At 49.4% G+C, this 22174-nt stretch overlaps 2 protein-coding genes across 5 annotated transcripts; both read left to right on the plus strand.

Annotated features, from left to right (window-relative positions):
* The first annotated feature begins 284 nt into the window (after nucleotides 1–284).
* On the plus strand, nucleotides 285–3894 carry RBM3 (RNA binding motif protein 3). 2 transcript variants are annotated; one of them, XM_068533597.1, is made up of 7 exons: nucleotides 285–397; nucleotides 1003–1122; nucleotides 1362–1468; nucleotides 2116–2221; nucleotides 2310–2403; nucleotides 2885–2970; nucleotides 3298–3894. In XM_068533597.1, exons 2-6 carry the CDS (start codon nucleotides 1020–1022, stop codon nucleotides 2943–2945), a joined length of 471 nt encoding a protein of 156 aa, XP_068389698.1. In that variant the 5' UTR covers nucleotides 285–397; nucleotides 1003–1019; the 3' UTR covers nucleotides 2946–2970; nucleotides 3298–3894. The 2 variants fall into 2 exon arrangements, with proteins under 2 accessions (XP_068389698.1, XP_068389699.1); XM_068533598.1 differs by having other exon boundaries at nucleotides 2888–2970.
* Nucleotides 3895–14443: 10549 nt separating this feature from the next.
* Nucleotides 14444–20846, plus strand: WDR13 (WD repeat domain 13). 3 transcript variants are annotated; one of them, XM_068533777.1, is made up of 10 exons: nucleotides 14444–14552; nucleotides 14953–15041; nucleotides 15751–15957; nucleotides 16699–16808; nucleotides 16921–17051; nucleotides 17661–17968; nucleotides 18692–18872; nucleotides 18973–19114; nucleotides 20030–20148; nucleotides 20573–20846. In XM_068533777.1, exons 1-10 carry the CDS (start codon nucleotides 14444–14446, stop codon nucleotides 20755–20757), a joined length of 1581 nt encoding a protein of 526 aa, XP_068389878.1. In that variant the 3' UTR covers nucleotides 20758–20846. The 3 variants fall into 3 exon arrangements, with proteins under 3 accessions (XP_068389878.1, XP_068389877.1, XP_068389876.1); XM_068533776.1 differs by having other exon boundaries at nucleotides 14496–14565; nucleotides 14962–15041; nucleotides 15717–15957; XM_068533775.1 differs by having other exon boundaries at nucleotides 14532–14622; nucleotides 14962–15041; nucleotides 15717–15957.
* Nucleotides 20847–22174: the final 1328 nt, after the last annotated feature.

The raw sequence follows: 22174 nt of genomic DNA on the forward strand, positions 1-22174 counted from the left end.
AGACGTCAAAACCAATGGGGGAGACGACGTCAAGGATGGTGAGGGTGATGTCCGGGACGGAAATGGGTGTTACAGCGAAAAGGCTCGTGCGTGTAAGGGATGAAGACGGCTGGGGCCTGTGGAGAGACGCTGATGTCCGGGGGCACAAACTACACAAACCTCGCCTCCATTCCCGGAAGCGTGCTGAGCGCATCAATCCCTTTGCATTGCCGTCCCTTCCTCCCACCCCGCCCCCTCACTGGCCTCAGCCAATGAGCGCGCACGCCGGCACGCGTGGCGGACGATCCGTGACGTGACGCTACGTACGCTTTATCAGGAGTCTTCCCGCGCGGCGCCCTTCCCAGTCTCTCGGCTTCTTGGCGGTAGCTGTCTCTTCGGCCTTTTACTTAAATTCCAGGTAAGCAGCGTGTGTTTTGCGGAGCGACCGCTCCTCGCCCCACTGACGTGTGCCACGCCGGGCGAGAGCGAGGTGCGCGAGTGGGGAGAGTACCGGCTTCTGACACGTAGGCTTGGGCTTCTTCGGGGCGGGTGGGTCCCGTGCTCGGAGGTGACACGTTTTGGTTGGTGCGAGGCTGGCGCGCTACATCCGAGTGCGAGGAAAGCCGGGAGGGGCTGGCGGCGTGGCTGGTGGCGGTGACCGCGCGACAGCGGAGACCTGGGTGGGGGTGGGGGTTTTCGTACGTTACCGCCGCCATCTTGTTTTGCGGGTGAGGAGGGAGCGCAAGGGTGTTCTGGGCATGCGCGGCCGCACAAAATGACGGGCGCGGTGGCGGGGGATGTTGTGGGCATGCGCGAAGGCGGCCCCCAAATGGCTTCCTCGCTGAGTTCGCCCCGTAGGTTCCCGCCTGTTTGGCCTTTCTGTGTTTCTCCGTAGTTACTCCGTATTTTGTTCCTTTTGTCTCTTCTGTGTTCTCTTCTCTTCTCTTTATCTTTTCTCATTTCTCCAATCTCTTTCTCCCGTCTACACTGCGTCTTCCACTCTTCTCCATATTCTTCCCACAGGACTTGAATTTACCGCCATGTCCTCTGAAGAAGGGAAGCTCTTCGTGGGAGGGCTCAACTTTAACACTGATGAGCAGGCTCTGGAAGACCACTTCAGCAGCTTCGGACCTATTTCTGAGGGTGAGACATGGGCCAGACACGTGATGGGGGCGGTGTGTGGAGGAAAGTCTGGGGCCCATGCGTTTCAGGAAACAGGAAAAAAGGGTCAGGACCCCAGGCCTTTACATTAATGCTCTCCTGCTTTTGTCCCTAGGTCTAAGACTGAGAACTCGATAATTTTCCATTGAGGATTGGTGGGAGGAGGGTCCAACACGCTTTGCCACTTGCCCTCTTAACTCTCTCCCCTCTCCCTTTTCCAGTGGTTGTTGTCAAGGACCGGGAGACTCAGCGATCCCGGGGTTTTGGCTTCATCACCTTCACCAATCCAGAGCATGCCTCAGATGCCATGAGAGCCATGAATGGAGAGGTGAGGCCGCCTACCTGCATAGGGGCCCTGCTCCCATCTGTCACTTCGACCATTCTTTCTGTTTTTCCCTCTGTGTCTGCTAGGGGCAGCGCGGCCACCAAGCTCCGCAGTGCCCACTCACAGGAGCGTGACTGCCTTCTGTTCTAGGGGGTGGAGGGCAGCGGCAGACAGAGCCGGGCTGCCTGGGAGGCGACGACTGGTCCTGCATGAGGCCGAGAAGCCACCTGTGGATGGTTGACCTGCTCTGGGCTTAGGTAGTAGAGTCTGCAGACCTGTGGGCCTGGCCCGGAGAGGACCTCGTGAGTCTTCTGGGATGGACTCTGAAGCCTCAAACCAAGAGAGGTGTCTATCTAGCCCTAATAGTCGGGCAGCTTAGAGGAGTGGGGAGGAGAACCCAACCTGAGTTCAGTCAAGATGTAAGTAGTAGCAGGGGGAACACGGTGGATTCAGGTCATTTTGTGGGATTCTGTAGCTCCTGATAAAGCCATTCTGGTCAAAGGAGCTTGTTCTGGAATGTGGCACCCAGAAGCTGGTGCCCAGCAGGAATTTCTGGGCTCTTTTGCCCACCTGCACAGCCCGCTCTTACCTCATCCCTGCTCTGTTTGACCACCAACCCATCCATCCTCCTTGTGTCTCCCCACACCTAGTCTCTGGACGGTCGTCAGATCCGTGTAGACCACGCGGGCAAGTCGGCCCGGGGAACAAGAGGGGGTGCCTTTGGGGCCTATGGGCGTGGTCGCAGCTACTCTAGAGGTAAGTGCAGTGGTAAGTTTGATCATGGGATGTGGAGGAGAGTTGCCTGCTGGACAATTGCCATTTGAATATTTTTTATCTGCTGTAGGTGGTGGGGACCAGGGCTATGGAAGTGGCAGGTATGACAGCCGACCTGGAGGATATGGATATGGATATGGAAGGTCCAGAGACTATGGCGGCAGGTGGGTAGCCAAGGGGTTGGGGTACTCTGGTGGTGCTCTTCCCTCTCCCCAAGATCTCAGCTCAGCTGCCTGAGTATTCATACATTTCTTACTGTGGTGCTACTAGTGTTTGCTTTTACAAATTATAATGAAACTACAAAATAAGTGTGAAACAATAATTTGGGTTAAATATAACAAGAAGTTATTAGGTCATATAATTGCAATGTACAGTAGACGGTGACACATGTTTATTGTACTGTTTTGATTAATTGTGTGTACTAATGTTTAATATGGTTTAAAATGCTATACTTAAATTATACATGATGGGATTATTTGATGTTTACTTCGTATTCATGTTTAATATATCTCATTTTACACGTTAAAGTTTATATTATAGTACATAAAAAATGTGACAGGATTTGTAAGTGTACGTGGTTTTTAGTATTATCAGAAGGTGTATATAAGATGTTCCTGTGATACTACTCTGTATGTTTTTTCCCAGAAGCCAGGGTGGTTATGACCGCTACTCAGGAGGAAATTACAGGGATAATTATGACAACTGAGATGAGGCATGCACACCTAATGTAGGTGAGGCTTCTGTGTTGCCACCGAGCAGACTTCTGTGTACCAGTCCTGTCCCTCTCATTTTTCTCCTGCCTATGCATACCTCAACAAGCCCACCTGACACCATTCCTAGGCCTTGCTCTCAGGTGCCTGTTAAAGGCTAGTCTGCTTTGGCGCGGGGTGGGGGGGTGTCAAACCTGTTTTGTCTGTAATCATCTACTCCTGTTGAGCATGAAAGAGGTGGAGGGGTGTCCCTGTTGTCTAGCCTTTCAGCATCCTCATCAACCCTGGGAAGTGAGCATGTTAGCCTATTCCCAACATCACAATTCTCCCCCTTCTTACTGTTCTCAGATACACAAGGAATAAAACTTCTTCTGATCCAGGACCATCCCTCCAAATGGCTGTATTTATAAAGATTTTTGGAGCTGCACTGAAACATCTGTTTTAGTTACATCAATTTTTTTTTTTTTGAGTAGAGCTCCCAAGGTAGCTTGTTAAAGACCTTTCAGAAAGTTCCATGTGTTTTTTTAAATTTTTCTCCCATTTAAAGACAAATTCTGAGACATTTGTGGAGTCTGGATATTTTTTCCTTTTTTACCAGTTTTTTAGTTCGGGCTCTCAGGAATGTTGGTTCTGGCAAAAAATGTTTGGCCAGACTGATTTTTTTAAATAATGTGCATCTAGGAACATTTTAAACACCTGTACACAATGTTTAATCGTGATTAGGAAGCAATTTCTGACTGTAACTATAAGAAATGAAGAACATGATTACTTAGAGGTGTTTTTTACTCCAGATCTCTGCCTTGATTATATAGAAGTTTCTTAAAAATATTTGTGTGTCATTTTTTTTTAATACTGGAAGAAAAAAATATTCTGTTGTGTTTCATGTAGCGTTTAGGATGTCTTTCACCGAGTTGATTAAAAAGATGAAATCTGAAAACAAATCGATATTGATAGTGCTTTTTCCTTACTCAAATTAAGGTACAGAGGCTTATTACAAATTAAAAGTAGAAGAAGGTCAAGAGGGAGACTGAGAAAAAGATTTAGTTAGGGGGTGGGCAGGGACTGCCAAAAGGGTAGAGACCTTGAGTTCGAAGTTTGGTTGAGTTTGGGATTGGTTTTGGTATACATAAGGCTTGTGGGAAGGGTGGGGAGTCCAGGTGAAATCCCCTCATGGCTGGAATTGGGTTTCCTGAGATGGTCTCTTGGTCCCGTTGTGATCATCTCGGTGTCACCTTTGGAATGACTGCTTGGGTTTGAATCTCCCTGTCTTCTCTGAGCATCAGGTAGGTGCCCTCCTCACAAGATTGTCCTGAGAATGTAGGCTAAATCCTGTCATAAAGAGTGGTGCCAGCTCCTGAAATACTGGGGGTGGGGGCAGGTACAGTAAACTCACCTTGGTGTGAGGGACACAGGAGAATCCTGGTTTGAAAACAGGGTTCTAGGAGCACAGCCTCTGGGTTCTGATTCCTGGATTCAAATCCAGGCTCTGCTGCTTTCCTTTCCACTTATTTGACCTTCAGTGAGTCATTTAACCTCATGTCTCTCAGCCTCATGGACAATTTACATTTTCTGTTGGGGGGGGGGGTCAAGTGCATTTAATAAGCATGTTTATAGCTGTTAAAAACAGTTAGCAAAGGCATCAGCCACAGGCGTTCAGTCTTCCATGGTGGTGTGAGGGTCTGAAGTGGTAAAGTGGTAGTTCCTCAGTTTTAACTCCCTTTAGTCATGGTTCTGGTGCCTGCATTGGAGCCCCATGGGCTCTAACCCTCTTTAGAGTTTCTGATCAGCTGTGTCCTTTGCCTCTAACTGGCAGATGCTGAGCCAAGTACCACCAGATTGTAAGTTTCAGGACATCCTAAACTGCCTTATTCACTCATTCATGGGGCAGGTGTTAATGGACTGAATGTGTACTTTTCCCAATGTGATGGTATTAGGAGGTGAGGCCTTTGTGGGGGGTGATTAGAGTTAGATGAGGTCATGAGGGCTCCACCCTCATGATGGGATTAGTGCCCTTATAATAGTCACTAAGAAAGCTTGCTTCAATCTCCTGCTCTCCACCATGTGAGGATACAATGAGAAGTTGGCAGTCTGCAATCTAGAAAGCTCTCCCCCAGGAGAGCTTGGCCATGCTGGCACCCTGATCTAGGACTCCAGCCTCGAGAAGTATGGGAAATTTCTGTTTATAAACCACCCAGTATATGGTGCTGTTAAACGGCAACCAGAGCTGACAGGTTACATGGGTCCCTGTATCGTGAGAGTTCCAGTATTGATGGCCTGTCTCCTGTGCCTCCCAGCTAGTTGGGACAGGCCCCAGGACCATTCCTCCCATCCAGTCATGAATTTGTTTTGCCAGGTGGATGGAGACTTGGGAACTTCAGAGACCTGCCTGGCCCGCTGATCCAGGCCCAGGTAAAGGGACGTTGTGGCTACTCCTTACTGGTTGAGTACTCAGTCTAAGGCATTCTGTGCTGGGCCTCCAGGGAATTAAGGCTGTGGGATCTGGCAGGAGGACTACTGTTACTCCCTAGGGTGGGGGGCACCTCTGCATCCTACCTCTCAGGAAGTAAAATGTCCGTCTCGCAATGTGGCCTGAGACAGGATCCCATAATCACTAAGTTCCTGCAACAAAATGATCCCCTAAGTGACATCAACAAAAACCATAAATGTCCTTTCAGAAGGTGCTGTGTAGTAATCCAGTCTTGGGAGGCCCAGTGTCTTGTTTACTTGCTCTAAGGAAAGGGGCCTAGAAGACACAGTTTTCTTTGGCACATACTCAGCAATACAATTTCTGGACTTGAGATTCAAAACCCTTATTAAAAGCTTATTAGTCCTCTTCACTTTGACCAGAATCTCACTAGTGTGCATGTTTCCCAAGAACCCACTGAGACCAGAAACACATTCAAAGGTGCTTTGAGAACCTGTGTCCCAAAGCTTGTGAAGACCAGACCCCTGGCCTACAAGTATTTGTATTTTCAATCCCTGGATCTTGCCTACCCCCCACCAAACTTGACACGAACATCTCACAGACACCCCCAACCCCTACCCATTTTGAGGTCCAAAATAAATCCCAAGCCCTGCCCCTCTCACCACATGTGGCGGAAGTCACAGACCCTGCTTCCTAGCTTAGTTTTTTTATCTGCCTCAGGTTCAACATGTGCAAAATGGGAATAATAGTGCCACCTCACAGAGCGGTACTGGAGGTGACGTTTAGAACAAGGTAGGTCTGTGATGCTACCCCCACACCTTGCCCTACATTCTGGTTTTGGGGATGTAAACTTTCAAAAAGCTTTTTAAAATAAGTTGCTGTAAATACTTTAGATATGTAAGAAAGCATATCGGATAACAGTGGGCAGTGTTCCTTCCACTCCTGCTTTTGGAGACAAAGCATGCCACAGTTCCTGCCCAGCTGCATTCCTCTTCCACCTCTCACCCCTCTCCAGGCTAGCATGATCCCTTATAATTCGAAGTGCACAGAGATCTGCGAAACTAAAAGTCGTTTTATTTCAAATTCAGTGACAAGACCTGAAGCTTTTCATAATCTCTTTTTCCCACTTAGTGTGAGTATGTATGCAATATACTGCAGAAGTATTAGTGTTAGGTTATGGAGAACTGCCCTAGAGTCTATGGGACATGGGTTTTAACATAACCAGTGAAGGCACAAAGAAACCTAAGCCTTCTAAATTGTTGAAAACAATCTGTGGCATTGTTCTGTGTAAACATTTCTAATATGCTGTTCTAAATTCAATTTTAAGCTTCCTTCAAGTAAAATTCAGAAAGTTTTCTTTACTCTGTCTACTTAATAGTCGTTCAAGCACAGAACTTGTGGTCTCCATTTTAAACTTTGACTGCAATCCTTAGTAAGAAGTACATTTTTTTAAATTGGGATACAGTCTATGCATTTGTCTATTTAAGTGGAAGAAAGGTTTAATGAATTAAATGTGCAAAATGCCCTGATGTTTTCTAGTTTGTTATATTTTAACAACAGTTGGCTCCAAACCACTCAAATGCTTATGGAGCCTGCAGTTTAGAAAATGCAGTGTGTTTATAATTGTTGAACCTGGGTGATAAGTACATGGAAGTACATTAAATCAATACTATTGTAAGTTTGAGATTTTCCATAATAAAAAGTTAAAAGAAAACCGTTAGGGGTGTGGTTTGTTAGACCTTTGCGTTGGCATGGGAAGTGGATGGCATGGTCAGCTGTTTCTGGCTGGCTTGCCCCTGTTCCCCAAAGCCTTCTCCATTGTTACAGGCATTTCTATTCCAAGGGCCTCAAGAAACCCTGCAATGCTAGCTTGTATTTCTTGACATCTGACAATATTTTCCAGATGCTGGTCCTAGGGAATTCCCTGGTGGTCCAGTGGTTGGGACTCTGCACTTCCACTTCAGAGGTCACGGGTTCGATCCCTGGTCGGGGAACTAAGATCCTGCATGCCATGCTGCGTGGCCAAAAAAACAAACAAAACCAGATACAGGTCCTAGAACCCCTTCCTGTCTCTCCTCACCAATCACAGCCCTCAGGACCCCTCTGGCTTCTCCAGGCAGATGGACCATTCCTTTGCCCAGCAACAGAGGTCCTGCCTGCCTTCCTTCAAAACCCAGGACCTCTTAGAAACCTTTCTCCTTAAGGGTAAAATGGGGATCATACCCATTGAATGAGTCAAGACATGGGAAACACCTAGAACAGTGTCTGGTAGTTACGTGTAGTCAATAAATGTTAGCAAGCATTTGTTACGTGTGCCAGATAATAATAGTAGGAACACAGCAACAGATAACAACAAATTTCTTTGCTTAGGAATCACATATTGGGGTCTACGGATGATAAAGTCATAAATTGGTACGTGATGTAATGATAGAAAGTGACAAGCGTTAAGGAGAATAAAGCAGAGGGAATGAAGAGTGTTGGGGTCTTACACAAGGTGGTTTAGGGAAGGCGACTCAGAGGAGGTGACCTTACAACAGAGACTTGAAATTAGAGGGAGAATGGTAGGGGAATGGTCCCGCCACGGTGCTCTGGCTGCCTAGCACGTATCATAGGCCACGTAGGCAAGCTGACCTAAGTATTGGCAGAACGCCCTGTGATCCTCGGAACACAGAGCACGAGAGGCTACAAGGCCATTTCTCATTAACATCATCTCTACCGAGGAGGCTGCCATGAGTTGGTTTCTCATCTCCCGAGGTTCTGGTGAGGTATGAGGCTTTCTGTTCCTTCTCTCCCTCAATTTAAGGTTATAGAACTGCTTAGCATGTACTAGCTTCTTGGCAACGCAGTATCCTACCATCTGCGCTGCAGTCATCTGGCCCCTTTTTGTTTCTGTGTTACCTTGCACGAGGGACATGAACTGGCATCTGTGGCCCTTCTTGCTTCTGCTATCTATGTAAGTAGCAAACATCTGAATCGAACCAGGGTATGTTTCTTTACCAGCCAAATATCTCAGCCTTGCCTTTCCTTGACATCTGGAAGAGGAGAATTAGAGGCAGAAGAAAAAGCAAGTAAGTGCAAAGGCCCTGAGTTGGGAGCTTGCTTGGTGTGTGTGAGGAACAGCAAGAAGGTCAGTGCAGCCAGAGTAGAGTGAGCGAGGGGACTAGTGGCAGGAGGTGAGGTCGGAGAGGTGACGGGGCCTGGTTCTGTAGGGCCTCTCTGGCCACGGGGAGGACTTTGGCTTTTTCTCTGAGAGAGATGGAGCAGGGGTCTGAGCAGAGGAGGGCCATAGGCTGACTTGGGTTGTAACAGGACCCTCTGGCAACTGTGAGGACAGACTTGGGGAGGGGGCAAGGGCGGAAGCAGTGAGGAGGCCACCACAGTAGTCCAGGCCAGCAGTGGTGGTGGCAGCCGTGGATGTGGAGAGGAGAGGTTGGATTCTGGATACGTTCTGAAGGTAGAACCGACAGGATTTGCTGACAGATCAAAAACAAAGGGGGTGGGATGAGAGAAAGAAATTGTTATGAATCCACACTGGAGAACCTCACACAAAGTACCTTGGGAATTGGTGTTAAATAGTGTAGTGGTAAAAAAAAAAATAGTGTAGTGGTTAGGAGCAAGGATTCTGGAGCCAGGTGGCCTGGGTGTAAATCCAACTCCACTGCTTACTGGCTGTGCAGCCTTGGGCAGGTTACTTCATCTTTTTGTCTTCATTTCCTGATCTGTGACATGGGATAATAATAGTACCAACTTCATAGGGTTGTTGTGAGTATTAAAGAAGGTTTTCTATGTAAAATATTTCGAAAAGTGTTTGGCACAAAGTGCTTGTTATCAGTAATATTAGCGTAGGATGAGTAGAAGTGTTTGCAGGCACAGAAGAGAGTGTTCCAGATCTCAGGAACAATTTGTGCAGTTTGAAAAGGATGTGCAAGAAAGCCAGTGTAACTGGAACATAACCAGATAGAGTAAGCAACAGGGGATGAAGTTGGAGAGGAGGCCTAAAGAGGTCGGCTTCTCACAGCAACTGGAAGCTGTTGTAGATTTCAGGGCCGATCTACCAGTGCACAAGGTCAGAAGAGAGACAGGAGTGGAAATTGACTTGGGACTTGATGCGGGGATGGGGGGTGGGTGGGGGGACATACAGAGAGGTGAGAGAGGGATAGGGTACTGTTGTCAACACTCCTGGCTAGTTACCAGGGGGGGTGGTTTCTGGTATCCAGGATAAGAAACAGTCCAGTTCTACTTCCTGCCTGGGTCCAAATGCTAGTTTTAATATTTTCTATGTCTGTGGCCATGGGCAGTAAACCCCTCCAGGGTTCACTTTCCTCATCTTCAAAGTGGGGCTAAATGTTGCACCTACCTCATTAGGGCTGTTGTGACAGTTCTATAAGATGGATATTGTAAGAGCTTGGTAAATGCAGGCGGTCACCAAAACCAGGTGAAACGTACCCCAAGAAAGCAAGGATGGCTTAATATTTAAAAAGCAACTAGATGTAGGTCAGTGTATTAACAGAAAAAAATGAGACGAATCAAGGGCTGTGCCCATGTAGCTATATCACCTGAGACTGAGGTACCAAACCCAGGGTCCAGTCTTGCTCAGGCCCTCAGTCTGGCCCTGAATCACTCACTGGGTAAATGGAATTGAGATCTTAAGAGTAGAGTGGGGCTTCCCTGGTGGCGCAGTGGTTAAGAATCCGCCTGCCAATGCAGGGGACACGGGTTCAAGACCTGGTCTGGGAAGATCCCACATGCCGTGGAGCAACTAAGCCCGTGTGCCACAACTGCTGAGCCTGTGCTCTAGAGCCCGTGAGCCACAACTACTGAGCCTGTGTCCCACAACTACTGAAGCCCACGCACCTAGAGCCTGTGCTTCGCAACAAGGGAAGCCACTGCAATGAGAAGTCCGCGCACCGCAGCGAAAAGTAGCCCCTGCTCCCTGCAACTAGAGAAAGCCCCGTGCAGCAACAAAGACCCAATGCAGCCAAAAATAAATTAAAAAAAAAAAAAAAAAAGTAGAGTGACTCCAGTTCTAGCCCTGTGGAGTGATTTCTCTTCTGAATCAGTCACTTCCTGGCCTCACTGGCCTTATCCACACATCCATTGTCCAGAGCTTTGTGTATTTGGCTCCTTTTCATTCAGGTTCCAGCTTAAATTTTTGTTTTATTAAAAAATTTTTTATTTTATTGAAGTGTAGTTGATTTACAGTGTTGTGACCAGCTTAAATTTCTCTCTCATCCCTGCCCCCTTTGCCCACTGCTCAGCAATGCTAACGAAACTACTATTTTAATGATAGCACCAATTTAAAAAAGTGATCTTATTTATCACTTATCTTTCTAGCTAAAATGGCAGTTCCATTAGAGTGGGGACCTTTTGTCTGAGTTACTGCTGTTTTTCCAGTGCCTGGCACCTAATAGGGGCTTGATAAATATTTGTCGGAAAGCTGGCTTGCTATTGCATCTTGCTGGAGGCTGCTCAAATGGTCTGTGAGGCTTTTCCCAAGTGTAGGAATCTGGTTTCTGACTCAGACCATGGAGAGTTGTCACCATTAAGACTTTGGGGATTGTGAGAACTTTGGCTTCAGAGGCAAACGTTTTCCTATCAGGAAGTGGTCAGATTTAAATTATGATCTTATGTCCCAACCCCCACTTGTCCAATTTGGGAAGAAACCTCAGGGATGAGATAAGCGATTAAGGACTCAGGGTCTACACGCCAGTTACACCTCAGCTCCGTGTGTCCTCCCATTTTGCTCTCTGGCCTTGATTCTCAGCACACCCTTGTCACCCCAAGCCACCTAAGCTTTCCCTCAAATCGTGCTCCTTTTAGTTCCTGAGGATGAGGCCCAACTTCAGGTTTCATTTCAGCCTGTGTTAGTAATGAAAAGCAGACACAGCCAGTGGGGTCCAATGCTCACCTTTGCAGTTATAAACTCTGGAGGCCAAATAGGCAGGAGGCACATGAAGAAAGGAGTCCAAAAAAGCCATGGCCCCTGCCTGTTTCTGCCATCACTTAAGTTACTATTGTGATGTGGCATTATCTTCAAACAGCTCTGGCTTACCTGTCTTTTCTGTCCAAACGTGTTTTTGTTCATTCAGCTAGGACCCTCAACCATCGCTCTTTGACAGTAAAATAACCCCAGACTCTGTTAGAGTGGGTGGGACTTGTGGTCCCCCATGGACTTGAGCTTTTTTAGATGTCGTGATTGTAACCAAGGTCACTCACAACCTCCAGGAGTTGCTTCTGGTGACTTGATACCCCCAGGCCTGAGACCCTTCTTTCCCCACCCACTGACCTGCCATTCATGTACATAAATTCTGCCCCTTTCTCTCCAGGCTCCGAACAAACTGAAAGTGCCTTCTGTTATCAGCTTGTTGTTCAAAACCCATCTTTAATCCAGTAAGAGTGTGTAAATGTTTAAAAACAAAAATTGAAAAAATGCAGAGCGCATAAATGCAAGAGGTGGCTGTGGTCGTTCTCATCCACATTATTCTGCACCAGATTTACCTCTGGCAGATGGATCTGTTATCGGGAAAAGTTTTTAAAACAACTAACAGTAGTCAGCATTTAGTGGATATCTTCTCTGTTCCAGATGCTTGTCTAAGCTTTAAAAATATTAACTAATTTAGTCCTCACACTAAGTCTATGAGTCAGTTTTTTTTCAGATGAGGAGGCTGAGTCACAAAGGGGTTAAGTGACCTGCCCAAGACCACATAGTTGTCAGAGCCTGTGGCAGTGACCAGGTTATACTGCCTTCTGAAAAGTACTGTACTACTTCCTGGAATGACAGCAAATGTTCTCGCAACAGGTGTCATTCTGAACACTTTCTCTGCATTAATAGCTAATTCATATTTATAACAACCCTGTCATTAGTATCTTATATATAGTATCTTATATATAGACTTATAGGAATGAGGTTTTTAAAATAATTTTTGAAATTTTAACATGAATATTGTAAAAACAACAAGAACAAAAAATCAATTCTGGCAGTGAGACAGTAGATCTCCTTTGTATTGCTGACTCTCCTGTGATTTCTTCCCACCACGTTTCTTTGTTTTGTTTGTTTGTTTTTTGGCTGCACCGGGTCTTAGTTGCGGCACGCGGGATCTTTTAGTTGTGGCATGTGGGCTCTTAGTTGTAGCATGCGGGATCTAGTTCCCTGACCAGGGATCGAACCCGGGCCCTCTGCATTGGGAGTGTGGAGTCTTAACCACTGGACCACCAGGGAAGTCCCCCCACTACGTTTCTTTGGAAGCTGAATGGTGGGGTGAAGGGGTGGGGTTCTGTCCTGGGAGGGTCACGGTGAATGGGAAAGGCATTGATTGTATCATCCTTTATGGCAAAAAAAAAAAAAAAAAGAACTTGGAAATACAGTTGTTCATCGGTGTCTGTGGCCGATGGGTTTTAGGACCTGCCATGGATACCAAAATCCACAGATGCTCAAATCCCATAATTGGTCCTCCATATCCACGGTTATGCATATGCGGATTCAACCAACCACAGATGGTGTAATACTGTAATATTTATTGAAAAAAATCTGTGTGTAAGTGGACCCGCAGAGTTCAAACCTGTGTTGTTCAAGGGCCAGCTGTAAACCCAATGCTGGTCACAAATAGGGGTCCAGTTCAACAAAATGTCACCCTTGAACTTCCTGGGCTTCAGGTTTCCTCATCTGTAAGATGGGGATAGTAATGGACCCACAACATTCAGTTATTAGGATTAAGTGGATAATACATGTAAATCACCTTAAACAGTATCCAGCACATTGTCCAATAAATGTTAGTGGTTACACGTTTGTGCAAAGTTTATTTAGCAATCATGAAACAAAAGGGTGTTCAATATCCTGAAAAGACCACCCATAGCTTAGTTACATGGACAAGGGAGGTTGCTGCATCAGTACAGTACAGTGTAGTCTATTTTTGTTAGAATACAAAGGGCAATACGTTTTTGGCTGTGTCTCATTTAAGGTTGCTTTAAAAAATACTGTTCAGGTTACTGTATTATAAAAATAGTGTGGGGACTTCCCTGGTGGTGCAGTGGTTAAGAATCCGCCTGCCAATGCAGGGGACACGGGTTTGAGCCCTGGTCCAGGAAGACCCGACATGCTGCGGAGCGACTAAGCCCGTGTGCCACAACTACTGTGCCTGCGCTCTAGAGCCCGCGAGCCACAACTACTGAGCCCACGTGCCACAGCTGCTGCAGCCCACATGCCTAGAGCCTGTGCTCTGCAACAAAGAGAAGCCACCGCAATGAGAAGCCCGCACACCACAGCAAAGAGTAGCCCCGCTCGCGGCAACTAGAGAAAAGCCCACTAGAGAAAAGCCCACTCACGGCAACGAAGACCCAACGCAGCCAAAAAAATAAATAAATTTATTTTAAAAATAAATTTTAAAAAACAGTGTGAAAATAACACTATTTTTATAACACATACAATAATCTGAACAATAATGAGAATTGTGTCAAAGTCAAGATCCGAAAGGAAGCTACTAAACATTGTGTTCCAACTTTGTACATTGTATATCCTGATCACCTTAAGATGAATAGAGATGCAGCTTCTTGTTGGAGTTGAAATAAGGATGATTTCAGATAGCCTCCTGGGATCCAAACCCCAAAGCTTGTTGTACCTATTTATATCTTCTGCCTTCAGAGACTCACGCCCAGACCAAGCTCCTTGGGAGTATCCAAGCCGCCCACCCCAACACAGACACACAGAAAGGACTCTTCTTACTCTGGGCGTGTCTGAAGGCCCATCAGTCACCTAGGAACTGGAGAATTTTCTGGGGGCCTCTGCATGTGTGATTATTTTTTATTCTGCACTTCAAATCTTGCTTGGCCAAGATTATGCTGCTAAAAAGCAGCTTATACCGCTCTTTCAAAAAAAGTCCTTTCGTTTCTTTTTTTTTTGTTTTTGAAAGTCATATTTCTGATTTTCAGTGAGTGATTCGCATACTCGCCCCTGTCCCTGTGGTCCCTGGACATTGTTCTTGTGTACACAAAAAAATGCCATTAGGGACTGAGGCTGGAGAGAACTTAAAAGGGCGGAGCCTCCATCCTTGTGCCAGAAGCTACTGTCCCTTAATGCGCCTGCGTGGTTCTCCCACGCCCTGGGGAGGATTCCTATCGATTTGTTCTGCGCTCGGCAGTTCTTCCTGGCAGCAGGCGGCCATCTTGCTGGAGCTTGAGAGAGACAGGAGAGAAGGGTGACACTGGTTTCAGGGCCGCCCCGGGAGCCTCAAGAGCGGGAGGCAGCCCCGGAGGTGGTCCCTGATCCCGGGTCCTGCTCTTGGACCCGAGAAGGGAAGGCGGGGGCGGTGGGGGCAAGATGGGTGGAGAATGCCAACAAGGATTGCTAGGCGGCGGGAGGAGGGGCGTTGCTATGGTGACCGGGGAGGGGCGGGGCCAGGTCTGCTGTGAATCATCCGGGCGCTGCCCGGGAAGGGCAGGACTGGGGTGGTGACCATGCTAACAGCCGGGTGGGATTTCGTGACATCCTGGACTGGAGGGAGTCGGTGTCTATGGCAACGATCGCCTGGCGGAAGGGGCGGATCTAGATCTCTTCACTTGAGACGCTGACATTCCAGGCCCTTGTCCTGCAGGCTCCCGCGGGCGGACGCGCCGGAAGAGGAGGCCGGGGAATGGCCGCGGTGTGGCAGCAGGTCTTAGCAGTAGACGCGAGGTGAGGCGTGGGGTCGAAGCTCGCGGGAGCGGAAGTTACTGTGGTGCATGCGCAATGGCGATAAGTGAGGCTGGGCGGAGAACTTGCCTTACGCGGCTGAGTGGGCTTGCTGGAGGTGAGCATGCGCAGTAGCAGGGTGTGGGGCTTGCCCATAGGGAATGACTGGCAAGCGAGGGTCGTTAAACAGCATGCTAGGATAATGCAGTCACATGTGGGCATGCGCAGAGTCTGTGGTATTGGAGCCTTTGTTGGGGGTGGGTGATAGAGCCCATGCTGGTGACATCCTGTTCCCCACTTTTGCCCCCGGACTTCTCTTACTATCACTTCCCCAGTCTGACCCAATCGCCATACTGACCCCCACCATTGCCCCACAGTAACCCCCGTCACCATGTCAGATTGGCCCCTATTATTGTCTACACTGACTCAGTCACCCCATACCAATTCCAGCAGAACTGCAGACTGCCTCCATTGTGCCCACACTGCCCTCATTGCCATGCCCATTATTACTGTGGACACACCCTTATCACAACACCAGAGAGACCCCCATCACCACTGCTGATCACTTGCCATCCTGACCTATCACTGCCACACACTTCATTCTCCTTCCCTATCCCCTGAGCTGATTGATTCCCTCTGTCCTGTGCCTGCTGCCCGCCTTGCCTCCTGCCATCGCAGGTACAATGCGTACCGCACACCAACGTTTCCACAGTTTCGGACACAATATATCCGACGGCGCAGCCAGCTACTGCGGGAGAATGCCAAGGCTGGGCACCCTCCAGCATTGCGTCGGCAGTACCTGAGGCTGCGTGGGCAGCTGCTGGGCCAGCGCTACGGGCCCCTCTCTGAGCCAGGAAGTGCTCGTGCCTATAGCAACAGCATCGTCCGCAGCAGCCGCACTACCCTTGACCGCATGGAGGTGAGCTCCTCCCCACGCCACCTGCCTCCATATATATTCACTCAACAGACTTGTCGAGCACCTGCTATGTTCCAGGCACTGTTCCTGGCTCTTAGGATGAGCAGAGGGCAAAAAGAGATAACGTATGAGATAAATCAACAGACAATAAGATAAATAGGTTGATAAACAGGCAATAAACAAGATAAGTAGGTCAATAAACGTAGCAAACCAGGTAAACAAGTGAATAACTACCATGGCTTGTAGTGAGGAGTGCTAACATGGAAAAATAAAGCTGACTTTGGGAATGAAACAGGACAGGTGTTGGGGACAGAGAGAAGCTATTTTTAATGGGGATGCTCAGGGAAGGCGTCTCTGAGGAGGTGACAATTGAGCTGAGACTTGAATGAGGCAAGAGACAAAGCTGAGTGGTTTTCTGGGGGAAAAGTGTTCAAAGAGCATTTGTTAAGTATTTGCTGAGAGGGGCAAGGGTGAGACCAGGGGAACTAGTGCAGAGGCCACCACAGTAGTCCAGGTGACAGTGGTGGCAGTGGAAGGGGTGAGAAGGGGTCTGGTTCCAGCATGCGGGATCTCAGTTGCCCGACCAGGGATCGAACCTGCACCCTCTGCAGTGGAAGTGCAGAGTCTTAACCACTGGGCCACCAGGGAAGTCCCATGGTTCTGGGTATATTTTGAAGACTCTAGATCCCATAGGTTCTTGAGGGCTGTTTGCAAGGTGTGCCTACCCTGACCCTCTGTTTGCAGGACTTCGAGGATGACCCTCGGGCCCTGGGGGCCCGTGGGCACCGCCGCTCCGTCAGCCGAGGCTCCTACCAGCTGCAGGCACAAATGAACCGTGCCGTCTATGAGGACAGGTATGCACCAGGGGCAGCTGAAGGTTTGTGAGGAGGAGAGGAGCCACGGGGCAATGGCAGGCCAAACGCTAGTACCTCCCTCCTCTCACCCCTCACTCCTGTTGGGACCTAGGCCCCCTGGCAGCGTGGTGCCCACGTCAGCGGCAGAAGCAAGTCGAGCCATGGCCGGGGACACATCGCTGAGCGAGAACTACGCCTTTGCGGGCATGTACCATGTTTTTGACCAGCACGTGGATGAGGCAGGTGAGCCAGTGGATGGTGGGTCCCGTCACCACGCATTTGCCCAAACAACTGGGTGACAACCACCCAGTGCATCCTTTTTTGGAATGCAGAGTCTCAGGCCCACCTCTGAGGGAGGAATTGCTATTCATCACACCTTTCACAAAACCTAAAAGCCCTCTGCAAAGTGATCTGCAAAGTCTTGGTTACTTTGTCTACCATAAAGGGGCTCAGCAGCTTAAAAGAGCACTTTGCAGAAGGCTTCTGGGGTCATGAGTCGCTTGAACGAGCTTAAAACCTTTGCTGCGGAGAAATCCCCTTGCAAAGGGCAGAGTGGGTTTTGCAAACTGCCAAGACCTTGGTAACTGTAAAGCGCTTACTGAGATGTAGAAGGCTTTTCGCATTGCAGAAGTCATTTGCAATCCATAAAGTACCTGCCAAGATTTAGGGAGCTTTGGGCAGAGGGCCTTCTGGGGTTCCAACTCTCTTTCTCAGCCAAGGAAAGGCCCTTTGCTGAGGCCACTGTGCCTGGTGCAGTGGGTCCCGGCCCTTGGCTCACACGTCAGAACCTTCTGTAAATGAAAGCATTCGGTGAGCGTGCCGGCTCTCACAAATGGCTCCTTGGCCTTGCAGTCCCCAGGGTGCGCTTCGCCAATGATGACCGGCACCGCCTGGCCTGCTGCTCGCTTGATGGCAGCATTTCGCTGTGCCAGCTGGTGCCCGCCCCGCCCACCGTGCTCCGAGTGCTGCGGGGCCACACCCGCGGGGTCTCCGACTTCGCCTGGTCCCTCTCCAACGACATCCTCGTGTCCACCTCGCTTGATGCCACCATGCGCATCTGGGCCTCTGAGGACGGCCGCTGCATCCGGGAGATCCCTGACCCCGACAGCGCCGAACTGCTCTGCTGCACCTTCCAGCCGGTCAACAACAACCTCACTGTGGTCAGGCTCCAGAGCACCCCCTTGCCAAGGGCGGGATGCCGGGCCAGGAGGGCTGTCGCAGGGAGTCGGGATAAGGGGGTCCCCTCTAGTCCATCGCCTCTGTCCTCCTCTGGCCAGACTCAGAGGGAAACGGGGCAGAACTGGGGACGTGGTTCTTGGTCTGGGATGGCCTCACTGTGGTAGACTCCGGGGATGGGGGGCGGTCTGGGGGTAGGGTCACGGTCCCATCAGGAGTAGTCCTACCGTTTTCCAACTGCAGGGGCTGCTGGTTGGGGAGCAGGATTACTAGTCGGAAACCTTGTTTCATCTCAGTGGCAGCGTCACGGTGGTCCGACCCGGATAGAGAGTCAGAGGGCAGGGGAAGGAAATGAAAAGTCTGGCCTGGTCCTGAGCGGGGAGTAGGGGGAGCTGGCCCAGTGAGCCCGTGCTCTGGGATCCTTTCAGCTGTAGCAGCAGCCGCCGCCCTAGTATAGTCAAGGCTCCAGGAAGGACCAGGCAGGCCCCTTTAGTTCTGGGAGCAGCTGTCTCTTCTGGTCAGATTGCAAGAGGGACTGGCTGGGGAGGATTACCGGCCTGAGTCACCTTCCAGTCTGCCGGCCCACCCTCGCTGTGATGAGAGTCCAGTAGGGATCAGCCAGTCCCATCGACAGCAGCCCCGCTGTGGTCAGATTCAAGGAGGGACTGGCTGGGAGCAGGGTGATGGTGTGCGGGTCTCACCCACAGGTGGGGAATGCCAAGCACAACGTGCACGTCATGAACATCTCCACGGGCAAGAAAGTGAAGGGTGGTTCCAGCAAGCTGACAGGCCGTGTCCTCGCTCTGTCCTTTGATGCCCCTGGCCGGCTGCTCTGGGCGGGTGATGACCGTGGCAGTGTTTTCTCCTTCCTCTTCGACATGGCCACAGGTAGGCAGACCCTAGGCCTGCATCCGGCTGCTCACACTCTCACCCTTCTGGTGCATAGCCCCAGCCCTCACCGCTGCCTCCCCTCCCTCTGCTGCCACAGGGAAGCTGACCAAAGCCAAGCGTCTGGTGGTGCATGAGGGCAGCCCCGTGACCAGCATCTCCGCCCGCTCCTGGGTCAGCCGCGAGGCCCGGGACCCCTCGCTGCTCATCAATGCTTGCCTCAACAAGCTGCTGCTCTACAGGTGGGTCTCCTCTCTGGGCCGCCTGGAGGTGGGGGGCCTGCCGCCTCTGTCAGACTGGTACGAGAGCCCTGTCTCCCCAGCAGACTAAGCCATGGAGCTTAACTTCATTGAGGGGGGAGGTCCGGTCTCCTAATAATAGTAATAATATGATAATGGTGACATCAATAGGAGCAGTAATGCAATAGGAGCAGTAATAGTAATAGCAGTAGCTACCATGTGTGTAGCAGTTGCTGGGCTAGGCCCTGTTCAAAGTACCTTATACATATCCCCTCATTTAATCCTCACAGCAACCCTGTGAGGTGGGTGCCGTAATCATGTCCATTTTACAGATGAGCAAACTGAGCCATAAAATAGACTAGAGTCCCCTTAGAGCAGTGGCCTGCTTTCCCTTCCTTCCTTTCTTTTTTTGTTTTTGTTTTTTTTTTGAAGCTGGGAGTTTTACTATCCCCACTCACTTATGTCTGTCATCTAAATGCAGTTCTCAGCCTGGGCTGCACGCTGGAATGCTTTTCTCACCAAACTGCCTGTGGAAATGCCCCAGGCTCCCTGCAGTAGCTCGGGTTCATTCCTTTGAATGGCCATGTGGTATTCCATGGTGCAGGGGTGCTGTAGTTTGGTCAGTCATTCCCTCTCTTTGTGCCCGTCCTAAATCAGGATCTCTTAGGGACCCTTAGGAAAAGAAACTAGTGAATTAAACAACAGAGGCTCCCCATTTGTATCAACAGATACAGTTTCCAAACTGTCACTAACTCATACACCAGCCCGTGCTTTATAGGTTTATGCAGTCGTCTCAAAACTGGATTTCATGAACCTTGAAAAGACCTCAGGTGCAGGGGTGGGGACACAGACTGGCCCACCGTTCGTCCCCCTCTGGGGCTGAGGCTGCCCCCTGACCCACTCTCTTCCTCCTCTCAGGGTGGTGGACAACGAGGGGACCCTGCAGCTGAAGAGAAGCTTCCCCATTGAGCAGAGCTCGCACCCCGTGCGCAGCATTTTCTGCCCCCTCATGTCCTTCCGCCAGGGGGCCTGTGTGGGTGAGTCCCAGGGGGTCGGGGTGTCTGGATGGCCAGGGAGGGACAGGGACCAGGGCTGGTGCTGATCTGGCTCAGCTATCACGACATCCTAATGCCCTGACTTCCTGGGCCTCGAGAACTCTCCCGCCCCAGCAACCTCACACTTTGAACACAGACCCCCAAACAGCCCAGAAACCTCACAGCCTAAGACACAGACCCCTCCCCGCCGCCAACAAAGAGCTCAGAGAACTCACACTCTGGACGCAGAGCCAAAACAGCTAGGTGACCTTGCATCTAGGGATGGTCCACCCCAGAGCCCCCAGCCCCACGACCTCACACCTTGGACATAAATCCCTCAACACCTCAGACGCCTCAGAGACTTCACACGCAGGGCACCCCGCTGCCTCCTGCAGCACCTCCTAATGGTCTTCTCTCATCTGGGCAGTGACGGGTAGCGAGGACATGTGCGTGCATTTCTTTGACGTGGAGCGGGCAGCCAAGGCCGCCGTCAACAAGCTGCAGGGCCACAGCGCGCCCGTGCTGGATGTCAGCTTCAACTGCGATGAGAGCCTGCTGGCTTCCAGCGACGCTAGCGGCATGGTCATCGTCTGGAGGCGGGAGCAGAAGTAGGAGACTTCCAGCCTTGCCCCTGTCCACCTTCCCACCCGCCTCCGGCCCCAGCCTTGTGTTTGTAAATAAAGTTCCTGTGGTTGTGCCGATGGCTGGCTCCCAGGTCTTCTGGGGGTGGGATGGGGGAGAGGGCAGCTCTAGGACCCAAGATGGGATGGGGTTCACCTCCTCATTCATGCCTTCATGCATTGATTCATTGATGGATTCATTCAGCAACCGTTTATGAACGTCTGCCATGTCAGAGGCACCACTTCAAGTGTTTTATACAGTCATGCTTTGGACAGACATTGTGGAGCGCCTACTGTGTGCCGGGACCTGTTCTAGGCACTGAGGGTACAAGCTGTGACTTAAACTGACAGGAATGGCTGCCCTCGTGGGGCTTACATTCTAGTGGAGGCAGGCAGATAATAGACAAAAATGTATAATAGGTCAGCTAAAGCTGAGTGTTGTGAGGAAAAAGGGCAGGGGATAGAGTGCAGGAGTGAGGGGAGGGTTAGGCTCTTTTTGGTGTCATGATCAGGGAAGATGTTCCTGACAGTGTGAAATTTATTTTTCTTTAATTTTTATTTTATATTGGAGTATTACATTAGGTCCTTGTTGATTGTCTTTTTTATGTATAGAAGTGTGTATATGTTAATCCCAAACTCCTAATTTATCCCTCCCTCCCACCTTTCCCCTTTGGTAACCATATGCTTGTTTTCTAAGTCTGTGAGTCTGTTTCTGTTTTGTAAATAAGTTCATTTGTATCATTGTTTTAGATTCCTCATACAAGTGATATCATATGATATTTGTCTGTCTGACTTACTTCACTTAGTATGGTAATCTCTAGGTCCATCCATGTTGCTGCAAATGGCATTATTTCATTCTTTTTTTATGGCTGAGTAATACTCCATTGTATATATGTACCACATCCTCTTTATCCATTCATCTGTCAGTGGACATTTAAGTTGCTTCCGTGTCTTGGCTATTGTAAATAGTGCTGCAGTGAACATTGGGGGTGCATGTATCTTTTCAAATTATGGTTTTTTCTCCGGATATATGCCCAGGAATGGGATTGCTGGATCATATGGGGTTTTTTTTTGTTTTTTGGGTTTTTTTTTAACATCTTTATCAGAGTATAATTGCTTTACAATGGTGTGTTAGTTTCTGCTTTATAACAAAGTGAATCAGCTATACATATACATATATCCCCATATCCCCTCCCTCTTGAACCTCCCTTCCACCCTCTCTAGGTCATCATAAAGCATCAAGCTGATCTCCCTGTGCTATGCGGCTGCTTCCCACTAGCTATCTCTTTTACATTTGGTAGTGTGTATATGTCAATGCTACTCTCTCACTTCATCCCAGCTTACCCTTCCCCCTCCCCGTGTCCTCAAGTCCATTCTCTAGTTCTGCATCTTTATTCCTGTCCTGCCCC

This window comes from Eschrichtius robustus, chromosome X (genome assembly GCF_028021215.1).
Source record: "Eschrichtius robustus isolate mEscRob2 chromosome X, mEscRob2.pri, whole genome shotgun sequence".
NCBI lineage: Eukaryota > Metazoa > Chordata > Mammalia > Artiodactyla > Eschrichtiidae > Eschrichtius > Eschrichtius robustus.

Bases quoted from the DNA above. Each gene is read 5' to 3' on its own strand.
- WDR13 (XM_068533777.1), top strand. From the start codon at position 14,444: ATGCGCCTGCGTGGTTCTCCCACGCCCTGGGGAGGATTCCTATCGATT. The intron at 15,042-15,750 runs GTGAGGCGTGGG...ACGTTTCCACAG, and splicing joins GTCTTAGCAGTAGACGCGAG to TTTCGGACACAATATATCCG. The intron at 16,809-16,920 runs GTATGCACCAGG...GTTGGGACCTAG, and splicing joins CGTGCCGTCTATGAGGACAG to GCCCCCTGGCAGCGTGGTGC.
- RBM3 (XM_068533597.1), top strand. From the start codon at position 1,020: ATGTCCTCTGAAGAAGGGAAGCTCTTCGTGGGAGGGCTCAACTTTAAC. The intron at 1,469-2,115 runs GTGAGGCCGCCT...CCCCACACCTAG, and splicing joins TGAGAGCCATGAATGGAGAG to TCTCTGGACGGTCGTCAGAT. The intron at 2,222-2,309 runs GTAAGTGCAGTG...TATCTGCTGTAG, and splicing joins TGGTCGCAGCTACTCTAGAG to GTGGTGGGGACCAGGGCTAT.